General features: G+C 38.0%; 1 protein-coding gene across 1 annotated transcript in view; it reads left to right on the top strand.

Moving 5' to 3' along the window:
* Positions 1 to 13,536, top strand: part of SEMA3D (semaphorin 3D) — a 139,091-nt gene that overhangs the window by 92,918 nt on the left and 32,637 nt on the right. Inside the window, exons 9-11 of the mRNA XM_062581305.1 lie at positions 8,600 to 8,714; positions 9,094 to 9,163; positions 10,505 to 10,649. Of these exons, the coding sequence (XP_062437289.1) occupies positions 8,600 to 8,714; positions 9,094 to 9,163; positions 10,505 to 10,649 (330 nt within the window). The remainder of the gene's footprint in view (positions 1 to 8,599; positions 8,715 to 9,093; positions 9,164 to 10,504; positions 10,650 to 13,536) is intronic.

Below are 13,536 nucleotides of genomic sequence, written 5' to 3' on the forward strand. Positions count from 1 at the left end.
AGCAGATGCTCATCAAGATGATGTCATTTTAAGGGCTGATGCTTTGGAGAAAGCCCAGTTCCACACTATATTTGTTTCTAACTGTACTGAATTATGAGTTATAAGGCCAAACTTTGTCAGGTCTTTTGCTCCATCTTTCCTTCTTGGCAAAGGTACAAGTGTGAGTATAGGAAGTTCTGTATATTTTTTGTCTCTGATGGGTGTGTTTCAACAATGTAATCAGCATTTTTTCTGTGAAATTTCATGATTTACCAATGAAGCAAAAATATGCAAGTTATGCTTATGTATAAGAGGAGTGACTGAATTTTACTGAGCCTCAGGGAAAATAGAAAAGAAATTGTAGTGTATATACATTATGGATATAGCTTTAAAAACTAGATTATAGAAATGCAGCTGCAAAATGTCTGAAACAAAGTCTGGAAAACTTTGTAGTTGCCAGAGAGACCCTTTTCAGAGCACACTATCTTTACTCCACTGAAGGAGAAGTGAAGAGCTTTCAAAATTTACTGCAGTAGAGAATCCTGTGCATCTCTGGGGCTTAATCCAAAGTTCCTGATTTCAGATTTTTTGGTTCAGATCTTTAAACATCTTTAAAGTAGTAATGATGCCTTTGTGTTTCTAGAAATTTTCTGATATCGTAAAATTAGCTCCCTGATTATTCAAGAACATGAAATTCTGGGCAATAAATTCAGGCTTGATTGTTCATAAAGAAAATAGCTTATCCCAATATTGGCATTGCCCACTTCTTTACGATCCTTCAATACAAGGTTTCACAACACAGCTACTCAAACCCTAGAAATTCAGGACTGCTATTGTATTTAATTGTATGATCTGTCTAGTCACTGAGCTTGCCTATAGCTTCGTGGTCAGGAGTGCTACATTTCATAACTTGAAGATTTTTGTCTTTTTATATATTTTTTATGTGTTTGTACCATATCATTGATTTAAAGTATATATGAGAGTTCAAACAACAGACAAGTAGAGGCAAATCAAATAGTGAAATAAACTATAAACATATGTTACCCAAAATTTAAGATTGCTTCTGACTATTAATTAAAAAATATGTTCATTTCAGTCATCATCTTTTGCTCATTTTAAATTCCCATCATCAGCGTTAGAGTGAACAGACCAATGATGAGTGAAGTAGAGTATATGTAGTCTGTGGTGGTCTTTGAACAGTTTGTGGAAGTACTCTCAATGTTGACAAACAATGTGTTGTGTGATCTTAGCATGATTACTGAGTGGCCCTGAAGTAAAGTGGAGCTTTATCAGTGAAAAGCTTAATTTTATTATTGCATTTGTCCTGAAACACATTCAAGAATGCTGTTGTCATCTCTCTCTCTTCACCTGAGCCCATTTATTTCTGGTTTTTGTTTTTCTCATGGTAGACATAGCAACATTCCAGAAGATTTCTTTACTTTATGGTTAGATTTTCCAATTTGTATCCCATCCAAAGATAACCCAGTAAAAACCTCTGGGTATGATGTTTAAATATCTTCCAAGATAAGAGTCAACATTTTCCATAGTGAACCAAATAACTGCATGCTTAATATGAGTAAATTACTGCTCTGAATGCAATAGCAGCAAATCTAATTGAAGAGCAGGAACTCAAAGCTAAAATAAATACCATTTCCCTGACCCGTAGTTCAGACAAAGGACATTTCCATGGTGGATGTGGCCCATTCAGACTGCATTCTTGCAGTTTTAGCTATGATTTTCACTTACGATAAAGAACCTCTTTCCCATTGTCTTAAGGGCTAGAACTATGTGAATGCCCAGAATGGCATCCCTACCCTGCAAGTCTCATGTAAGCTTTCTGATGACTTAGGATGTCTGTGGTCAAGGGACTAAGTCATCTCGTCCTGCACTCTCTGAGCTTTGCTCTGGACTCAGGCCAACAGCTTCCCTTAGTCCTACTGGGCACTCTCTCATTTCAGCAGAGGGAGTCAAAATCAGCCGTGAGACTAGCTGCAGCACGGTTGCTACTGGTTACAAAGATTTGTGGACCCTGCCGCCCAAGCCTGGTGTCTAGTTGGGCAAGGGCACAGGTTGAGACAAATGTTTAGCTTTTTTGTTTGTTTTGTTTTTGAGATCTGTATTTAATACCGGTTGTGCAGTTGGCTTTATACTTGCACAAAGCTTGCTGAAAGATATGATCCACAACCTATAATCTTAGTCTGCAGAAGATACTATTTAACCAATTCCTCTCCAATTCCTTTTGCAGCAAATAGCATGGTTTATGCCAAGGGAATGAGGGCAGCCAGTACAGAGCAGTGACAGTGCATGAGAGTAGTAGATGTAATGTGTTAGAGATGAGGACCCTTTAGGGTCACTGCCTGACCATGTGACTGCCTCAGGATGGGACAGGTAGGACCAGTGATGTGTTAGGTGCTGGGCTATAACAGACTCCGAGTTCAGAAAGATTTTCAGACAAGACAGCCCCCAGGGACCAAGTGACAGTCTGGAGTTCGCACAGCTGTACTCTAGACTGAGCTTTTTGTTTTGAGTCGTGACAATACCCAGCCCTGAAGAAGGGTGTGGAAAACAGTCAAACTAGCTGTGAAAGCAAGCTTGACTAGTGGAAAGCTCAACCGCTAAGCCTCACAAATCTAGAAGAACTCCTGACCATGTCTCTGGAGGAGACAAAAGATATGTAGCTTGTAGTTTGAGAAGGCCTGAGGAGGGCTGTAGAGGTATCAGGCTGATGTATTACCCTAGAAATCAAGAGGACTCAGTTTCTCCTAAGCCTTCCTGTGGAGCTGATGTGCATCTCTAAGCGGTTCATCTGAGCTGTCTGTGCATGCTCTCACTTTTGGTTCAATTTAGTTCTAATTATGTGCCAGTTCTACTGCCATGCTAGAGACCTTGCAGTGCATCGGCTGTATGCTGAAGATTTATACCATTCGGCTACTCTGTATTCAGTAACATGTTACTGAGTAAGCATGTGGCAGGTGTGGCTGAGTCCCACCCAAATCCTGATCTTTGGGTATAGAAGATCAAGTAGCAGAAGTATTATAAACCAGCAATATCCACAGTGCCCAAAAGAGATGAAATTGCCTTGTATGGAATAGTGTACGATCCCATAGTAAGAAGTATTCCCGTGCAAAGGTTCTGTCATCTCATAGAAATAACAGAAATGCTAGACAGAATTGCTATCTTCATTTTCAGATAAGACCTGGAGACAGAAAGATGAACTGACTTTCTTCAAGTTAGTCCAGACTTCCATAACAAAGCAGTCCAATATTTAAACCATGTTTCTCTTGTTTATATTTCAACTGCATTTTTATTCTCTCTCTCAGTCACACTTCATGTGTTGTGTGATGCTTTTGGATCTGACCCACAGCCACAGAAATCATGGGAGGAATCTTTCTTTCAGCCTCAGGTTCAGACCAGAGATTTTGAAGCTAGATTTGTAAAGGAAGACTTCATCTTACTTTCCTGTGTATGGACAGCACCTAAGAGAGTTGGGTATGGTCAGAATGTATGCAATGAAAAATAATAATTAAAAAGAAATATGACTTGGAAGACATAAGTCCACTGATAATACTGGCTTTTTCTCCATTTATAAAAATGACTGAAGTCTGCTAGTTTTTCCATAATGTAGGACTTTGCTGCTGGGGATTTAATCTGTTTATAGTGGCTTTGCCACTTAGCGAGACTGCAAACAAAAGTAGGGCTCTAGGGCCTTTTGCAGTTTCAGCACTTTTCTCATCTCTTCTCCAGCATTTCCTTTTGTTCAGCCAAGAATTCACTTTGGAGGATCCTTTTGCACATCTTGCCACTGGCTCTAATTAATAACCTGTTTCTAGAAATTCCATTCATTGTCTTTTTTGATTTAAGTAGCTGTTCAGGATAATTACTATTTAAAAAGTTTTTATGAATCACAGTGTTTGACATCTTTGATGTTGATTGATTTTCAAAATACCTGCACTTTCTGTTCTAATGCTCAATTTGTCACTATTACTTAGAAACAAACAAAAGATTTAGAGCCCAAGATGCAGATGTTCTTTAGCTTTGTTGCCATCTGTTTGCTTGCCTAGTGGATTCTAAGATTTACATTTGTGCATTTTGAGGAAGCTAAATTTATATCATGTAGAAGACACAGCACAATGGAAAACTGATGCAACAGAAACTCTTTAAAATAACTTGTTTTTTTTTAAAATCACTTGTTCTTAGCTCTTTTTTTTCTGATAGTTTTTATTTTCACAATAGGTTGGTAACATCTCTAACCAAAGTGTTAGAAAGTCACATATGTTCTGTTCTGCTATACATTAATTGCAGATATGCATACAGCTCTCCCAATAAAAATATATGATACGACCTTAATTTACTTCACAAATGTTACATGATGGCATTTAAACAGTATTCTTTTGTGGTTTCAGAAAGCCATATATTTACAGATGTATCTATTCTCAGCTAAGCTGTGCGTCAGATATTTTAATTCTTACTGTCGCTCGGTAGAAACCTGATTTCTCACTCCAAATCTAATCATTTTTAGAACCAAATCATAGCAAAAGGTTGAAGTTCTGAAGTTTTCTGTAGTATAAAAGTCTTTATTTTTTGTTTAAAATATTTTATTTATTTCTATTTTTTCTATTGATATCATAATGAAATATTTCCCCACTTACATAGATAATTTCATTGTTTAAGTCTTTGGAGTTCTTTATTTTTTTTTAGTCTTTTCTCTACACATGACACATAGAACTGTTTGCCTTCTGGCTGACAATTTATCTAAATCCCTAAGTCAGACAAACGCAAGTAACAAATAACAGAGTTTTTACAGGCGCTTCTTTCTATTATAACAAAGGTATTTCAGGCGGAAGTGTTGGTATCTGTTGCAGCTTGTGAGACTGCAAAGCAGTAAGTGCTAATTAAACCTTTATTTATATTCAAAAAGAAATACGCAGTCTTAAGTGCCTTCATCTATAATGTAACAAAGTTTATAGTAAACACTGTTAATCCAGTGTGCTTAGAAGTGATATTTTGTGAGATAAGATTTCAGATACTTTGGCTTCTCATCTGTTACGAGTAGATTAGCCCTATTTTTGGAACGAAAGGATTGTTCATGCTGTCTTTCTCTCCTCCTGGCACTTGAATTTGTCTTGTCTTCTCGTTTCATCTCACTGAAATAACTAGTGTTCTTTGTCTTCAGTCCTGATATCTCTGGGTCAGAATCGTTTCAATGTACCCAACATACCACACGCTTTCAGTGGTGCTGAGCCCAGTCCTTGGTTGGTATAAATCAGTCAAATAGGGATTTTAGGATTGTGTTACTTTGCATTAACTCCCCCTTTCTGTTCCCCTGTGCACTGGTTGGCCTCTCCTTTGGAGATTTTCTCTCTCCTATCCATGCTATCTTTGCTTTCTTATTCAACCTTTTTTCTAATCCACTGATTGCTCAGCCTATACAACTCGTTACATTAACATAATGATCTGCATCCAGCTTTGCAGCACTTTAGCGCATGCCAGTGCTAAATCAGTTGTGAACTGATTTTATTAAATCAACTTTTCCACAGAAGTGATTGTTTTCTTTGTGTACCAACCCTGTCTCAAACAGATACTGTGCAGATATCTCCTTTACCCTTTCAGGGGCTAAAAATGATGAAATATGATGACCTGAGGAATCTATGTCAAAGTCAGCAGATAGGATGCAAGGCTAATGAGTTCATGCCAACATGGTCTGACAAAAAATCTGAAGAAAAGAAAATCACATATTTTCCAGCAGCTGAAATTTCAAGATAAGTCTCAGACTAACCTAATATATACCAAAGAAATAGTGTTAGGAAGGGCGGGCTGCCTTTTCTTCATGACCTGGAGATCTTCATCATAAGACAGCTGCTACCTGGGAATCCAGGGGTAGAGATGTGCCTAAATTGCTGGTGAATTTTAAACTTCCTTGCTCTGAGCTGAGCTAAGTCCCCCTTGTAGATAAAACTGTCACAGCCATCATCAATTCTTGAAGTTTCACAGTCAGTTAATAATTAGACACGCAAAGATGTGACATTATTTGGAGATGGCAGAAGAGAGCTGAAAGTATTACATGATTGCTAATCAATTGTTTTTTTAAAGTCTAATAAAGTGTACGTTTTAGATATTGGTAGGTAGAAGCATGTTGAAGGGTGTGTCAGCCTATTATATGCAGAACTGTAAAAACCAGTAAAAGGCCTTTTCTGTCTCAGATAAATTTTTCACAGTGAGTTTTTCAGTCTCTGGCTGCAGAAGGACTTGGTTTGGAGTGCTGGCTAGTCATTGGATTCTCCTTGTTCCCTTATAATTGGTATAGGATTATTGGCAACGTTTGGATACATACTTCAAACATAAACATGCTTACTAAATATCTCTACTAATGTCTCTTAAATTCAAGTAACATGGTTAGCATCATGTCTTGGCTTGAATGTGAGGAAATATGGATATATTTTAAATCCAAAGGAATCTTATATTTCAAAACACATAGCACTTGCTAAGACTGCTTCCTTCCATCAAAGTGTTTAGTTTGCACTAATTTTTAGTAGACTCTCTCACTTAGTGGAACTATTGATATGTTTAAAATAAACATTTGCAAAAATACTCTGTTGGATCACAGCTTAAGGGTGTAAAACACAAGTATGGATTTTCCAGTCTCTTGCAGGAGCTGAATGTCTGAGATGACAAGAGCAGGAGCTAGACAATGATTTTTTTTTTTTTTTTTTTTTTTTTTTTTTTTTTTTTCCCTATTCCAACCCCAATGCCTCTTGCTTCCTCCCCCAGGCAGTCATGCACATCTCAGAGCCATGTGGGCATCTCCCAGAAGCCTAAGTCGAAGCACTGCAACACAAGAACTGTTTAGCCAATCTGAATTAACAGAGGAAGGAAAAGCTTAACACGTTTTTTTTTCATTCTTTTTTAGAGACTTTGTCATATCTTTGTAATTGTTTGGTTTTAATTATGCCACAAAGTTTATTTGCCATGCCTTTGAACAGAACACACACATGCACAGCTGGCTTCTCCTATTGGCTTAAGGCTGCTAATTTTGACACCTTTGTAATAAATCTGTTGACTAGATGCAAAGCTTCAGGCTTGGCAGGACTTCGGGAAATCAAAAGGGGAGGCAGCAATTCTTGTAAGAACAAGAGTTTCAAAGGTGATATATTAACAAAAAATATTTCCAGCTGAGCTAAACTATTTAAAATTAACAAATACATGAAAAGAGAAGACGGTTAGAGTACATTACCAGAAAATTGCTACTCCTTGTGAAACGAATTTCAACACTTAAAACCTTCTTTCTGAATGCCTGTAATATTTATGATACAGCCCTGAAGGGCCAAATATAATCCATGGAAATATCACTTAAGCTCCTCTACACAGTGTTTCCTGTTGGCTGGTTCTAGACCTTCAGAGTCAATAGGTTTTTTCAAACTCTGTGTTCTGATGACTCTGGAAGAGACGACTATTTATGACCACATTTGCAGTGCCGAACCTTGGAGCCCCGACCCCTTCTGTTCCTTAGTTTGTAACAGACCAGTTAGAGATGAGAACATTTCTCTTAAATGTTTGAATTCTTGGTTCCTGCTCGAGCATCATTGCCTTGGGAATGTCTATATGTAAAATTTGGTGCCTAAACTAAATAGCACCCTGGGACTGAAATATGTCTGTGATTTGGGGCCAAAGGGAACACACAAAATCATTAGATTGTTCATATACCCCGCAGAAGGAAGTAAATTCCTAAGCAGAATACTAGCTTTTTAAAATTTAAAACTTCCTAAGATCCATTATCCCCCCATTTTTTTCTTTCCTGACAGTTGATTACTACTGACCTTGTCATACTTCTTGTTACAAATCTCCATATTTTGAAACACTTCTGTCGTAGTATTCTGTTTCCCTCAAAAGAACGTTTTTGAAAAACTCCAAACATGTTAGAAATAACTTAATTTCTTAAATGCAGTTAGATGGAATTATCAAGTCCTACCTTCCCTCACCTATCTTTATGCACCTAATTGAAGCACATAGGATCATAAGATCATAGTCAGTAGAAGGACATCTATCCTTCAGAAGGGCAGTTCAAATTTCCAGTGAACCTTCTTCTGTTGACTACAGAGAATCTGAGTAAGTGTCCTAATATCTTGGAAAACTAAAGATACATAGATAGGGGGGAAAATTCCTTTTGTAGAGTGATATTTCCATAACAATGATTATTAAAGTAATATGACTGTTTTTCCCTGGAGTGCATATCTCTGTGTGATCCATACACAAAACAAACAGTGCAGTATTTACATCCCTGGAACGCTTGAAAATATAGGTTTTCATTTTTGAGAAATCTATCCAAAATGTTCTGTACTATTACTGACTGTGTAAACAATTCTTGAAGAACCGTTGATTGCAAAGGGGATTGCATTAGGGCGATCAAGAAATCACATGACATAGACATATGTTTTGGAGCGTTCCAGCTGTGGAGCTGTTCAGAGAATATTGTAAACAGGTTTGGATATAGTTAGGAAATTTTAATTGCTCATTCTCTGAGCTGAGAAGTAACTACTGGAGCTACTTTTAAAAGGTTGTCCTGTACTTTGAAAAAACAAAGATGAAAAAAATCATGGTTTTGTTTTTTTCTGTTTTTTACTAGAATGATATGGGAGGTCAGCGGAGCCTAATAAACAAGTGGACTACTTTTCTAAAAGCTAGGCTTGTGTGCTCGATACCTGGTCCGGAGGGAACCGACACACATTTTGATGAATTACGTAAGTTATCCTGAATGATCAGTCTTGCTTGCTTGTTTCTGCTTTGTAGAAGGATTGTGTCTCATTCTGATTTCACTCATTTTCCACTGCTGGCAATATCACTGTCTTTTGTTATAGGTCCCTGATTATACCTGGAATTATTCAATTCAGAATTTCCATTTTTTTTCCCCTTCTCCTTTCTTTCCCTTACCTGGAAAATGTCCAGATGATTCTATATAGAAAACAGACTATCTGCAAATGGAGAAACCTCAGAATATTAGCATGAATTCATGCAGCAAGAGTTAAAGCTCAAAAATAAAACTTAATTATGTATTGTAAAAGTAGTTAACACAGAAATATGCAATGAATGTTTAATAAAAAAGCCCTTTTCCCATTACAGAAGATATATTCTTACTTTCTACCAGAGATGAGAGAAACCCTCTTGTATATGGAGTCTTCACTACAACAAGGTATGTGTTAGGATTATGTTGCCCCTCAGAGGCAGTCCTGAAGGTTTTGCTCAGGCCTTTTAATAAAACCCTGCTATCACCAGATCTTGATTCTTGAGAGCGGTGGGAGACTGTTGAGTAAGGTTTACAATATTAGGACTCTAAGTGCTATGGCCAATATTTTCAGAAATGGAAGTAAAAATGTAAGTAAGTCCCTGAACTTCTGTGTACCTAACTTTTCAAAACGGTGACATGTAAAATTAAAAACAAACAAAAACATGCTGATTTAAATCAACTGAATTCAGTTGAATTTACAAACTACAACCCAATTTATTAAGTACTAAATAGTCACTATTTAAGACAATTTATTGTCATCAAACGTCATCATTTCTGTAAGCAACAGCCTGACATCAGCTCTGTCTTAAGATCAAAAAGTATTCTACTTTAAAGCAACATACCAAGATACCATTTTTGGTGATGAAAAAATCATAAAGTGCCATCGTTTTTATAGGCAGAGTTGATGGAAGAATAATTTACCTTTATCTCACAGGGATAGATTAATTAATTAATGAACATCTCAGATATGATAATGAGGCATACTATACAGAACTGTCAGACAGAAAATTAATAATTATTTCTTTTGTTTCCAGAATCTCTGATTTTAGTGCAATTAGTAAGGACTAGTCATAGTTTGAACAGTGCAAGTACGGTGAAAGATTGACAAGACATTCCTTAAGGGAGAAGCAGCCACTACAGTAGCTCCACAGAACATATAATCACATGAAATATTTAGAATTGAATGAAATGTTGCCCAGAGTGGCCTATGAAAGAACTAAAATACATATCTTTCTGCAACCTGCTGTGGTTTTCACTAAAGAAATGAATTGCTTTTGTTAGAAGAAAGACTCAGAATGCTCATTCCTCTCTATCTTTCCTTTTGTACCTGCAATTATAAGCCTAGTTGCCTATAAAATTGGTCAAATGCAGACTTCCAGAAATGAACGTGATATAAAAGAATGCCCTTCAGCTGCAGAAAGTCATAATCATAGTCAATATATGACACCTGGAACCAGACTGCCACTAGGAAAAATGACTATCAAGTGATCCCAAAGGCTAGCAAGTCCAAGCGAGCAGAGCTCTAAACTGCAGCGACAGCAGCAGCGAGTGTGTGAAGGTACCAGATCCGCACACAGTGTACAGTGTCTGCTGTTTAGCACCATTTATAACAACTCTCAGGCGCAGGACTTGATGCAGAACCCATCGGATTTGGTGGAATTATCCGATCCAGTGGGTGAGGCGTGCGCTGAAGACGACGTTAGTGTGCTCCTGCAGTTCACGTATCAGCCTGCCTTCTCTTTTCAGCTCTGTCTTCAAGGGCTCTGCGGTTTGTGTGTACAGCATGGCAGACATCAGAGCTGTTTTCAATGGCCCTTATGCTCACAAAGAGAGCGCGGATCATCGGTGGGTACAATACGAAGGTCGTATCCCATATCCCAGGCCTGGTACAGTAAGTGTCTCCTTAATTACATACTTCTATTTTTACTCGAAGGTCATTACGCTTTTCTCCCCTCTGGACTGGTAACTTACATTTTCCGCTCAGGATGTTTTAAATTATCCTCTCAGCCCTTTCCCTGCTGTTGACAGCTCAGACTTCTACCTACCCTTTATAAGTATATATACATTTTCCACTTCTCTAAGATAACATTGTGTCCAGACTGTGTATTTCCTGATTGCCTCTCATATTGTTGTCTCCTACTATTCAGCTGTATTCCCGTCTGTTGGGAGAGATCACCTCTTAGACATCAGCACTCCATAAAAAGCTAAATACTTCCCCTTTCAGGGTATTAAATTATGAAGAGGTATTTTATTTGAATTCTCATGTTTCTTTTTGTCTTTGGGCCTGTTGCAGTCCTGTTCCATGTGATTTGATCTTTGATTCTGCTGTGCATGTGTGCGTATCCACATGTTGTGTTACGAGGTAAAATAAATAGTTAGTTGCTGCAGAGCTTATGTGAAAAAAGATAAGCAATAGAAAGAAAAGTAAAGTTTAATAGCTTATGTATCTTAAGCTTAATATCTTATAAACCCTGATCTATTAGACTTCGGGTGTAATCGGTAGGACAAAACAAAAAGGAAAATGCTGAAAAAGTTCATTACAGACTCATATTTACAGTTGAACAAGAAATAGTTCCAAAACTGAAACCACTTAAAAAAAAACAGAAAATTATACTAAGAAAGTAGAGGAGAAATAATTTAAGAGTAAGATAGATATCCAAGATACTTTATCTAGGTCAACTACTGAGTAAAGTAGTACTAAGCAGCTGTGTAAATCTACCCAAGTACCAAGCTAACAAGGTTAGGCTAGCATTGATGCCTTGGCTAAAAGCCACCTGGGTGGCTCTGCATGATTTCTGGATGTCACTATCAGTATAACCTTAGTTATACTGATATTCAGTTCAGGCCATGTTCTGTAGCTTATTTAGCTCTTATTTTCATATTTTTACTTGTGTCCCTGTGTATTCTTCATCATCAATGTTAATGCACCCTACTGCTAAGTCCACTACTGTCCTATATTTGTGAGTGATCAGTAGTACTAGCAGGAATGGGGCATCTATAATACATGTTTGAACAACTTATCTTTTAATAGTGCATTCAGACACATATGCATTTGGTATAATTTTCAGCAGAATTCTGGATGCCGTAGTTCAGAATTTTTTTTATACAAAGATATAGGCCTGAGCTGATTGTTGAACTAGACATTTCCCATTTTCCAAGGTCCCACACCTTAATGCACCCCTTTAACCACTGGCGAGTTAGAAACAGTGACACACTCAGCAAAGAGCAAGCAGCTTCAGAGCCTGATTCAGCCCTTTTAGGATCTGAACTGCGGGAGCAAGTAGACTCCTAATATAGACACTGTAGGCTTACATATCTTTCTCTCATGAAAAATGTATAGTACCCCCACAAAAGAAGATTATTTTTTAACTGTTATATTTTTTTTAGCACATGCAACTCCATTACTGGTCAAGAAGTGCAGATGCTTTTGATTTCAAGTATAAAAATGGTGCCAATGAGAACAATAGCTAGTCCCATGGTATCTAAAGAGATTAAAATAACTCTCTTGCAGAACTCACAGTGCCCCATAAGGATGAACACTCTGCACAGACAGACGGGTCATAAGCTCATTGCATTTTTGAGTGTATTAGCCATCACATGGTTGAACTGGGATTCACAAGGAAGGAAACATGTCATGCTGAAGCATGTCAATGCTGATCTTTATCACTGATTTGAGTATCCATGAAAGTATTTTAAAGGTTAAGAAGTTTAAAGATAAACATATATTTTCTATAAGCCACCCCTTAACTCTCCGATTGCTTCCTTTAAGCACCTGATAACAGCTGTGAGAAAATGATCCCCAAAAAATCATTAGGACCTCCCTACTTAGTGAATTTTTGTAGGAGTTTGTCTGACCAAGGGCTGAGAAGGGAAATGGATTTTACTGAAGAAACCTCTCTGAAGGAGGATATCTGTAATATTTACTATGTAGATAAGGTAAATGTATTGCTGCATAGTTATTTATCTTTTTTTCTTAGTGAGCTGGAATAGTCTCAGATTGCAACATACTTTAAGCTCAGTGGTTTAAGACAGGGTATCCAAATAAAAAGCAGACTTATGCCATGCTCTCATCTTGTAGCGGGCTATGCCAGACCTGAACAGATTTAGGGTGTGGTCTGAAAATGGGGAGCTGTGCTCAAAGGTAAGGAAAGGAGGTGGTATGCTGCACACCTTCAGAAAACTGCAGTTCGTGTAAGCGCTGAAACACCACTCCTTAAAGGAGTTGCCTACTGTTAGCTTGGCTAGCATTTTATGTTCCCTATATTTTAAGTTACTGGCCATGTCTAAAAATGGCTATATTATCAAATAGATTTCCTTTGAAGATTGGCTTCCAGAGAGGCACTGACTTCCTTTCAGCATTTATACAGAAGCAGGAGCCTGCTTACCCTAATTTAACTTTCTGCTCAGCTGCCTTTATCTCCTAAGTAAATAAAGCTGTTCACTACAGGGGCTGTGACCACTTTGATACTGAAATTTTGACAAAATGCTTCCTGTGGCAATTTGTGTCGGAGATAAACTCCCAGCACAGCCGTGAGATCATGCCTTGGCAATGCGAGCAGCGCTGCGTTCGGGGCTCTCCCGTGGACCGCCGTGGTCCGCCTGCCCTCTGGTGTCAGCTCGGGGACCCCCGACCTGCCGCCTTGGGATGCGACACGCGCTGATGCCCCAGGTCCTGCAGCTTCCCCACGCTGTATCGGTAGGAAGCAGGAATAGCAGAAATTAAACAGAAGCAAGGCTTGAAATATGCTTACATTTGGAAGCATATTTGGAAATATACT

The sequence above is a fragment of the Rhea pennata genome, chromosome 1 (assembly GCF_028389875.1).
Source record: "Rhea pennata isolate bPtePen1 chromosome 1, bPtePen1.pri, whole genome shotgun sequence".
NCBI lineage: Eukaryota > Metazoa > Chordata > Aves > Rheiformes > Rheidae > Rhea > Rhea pennata.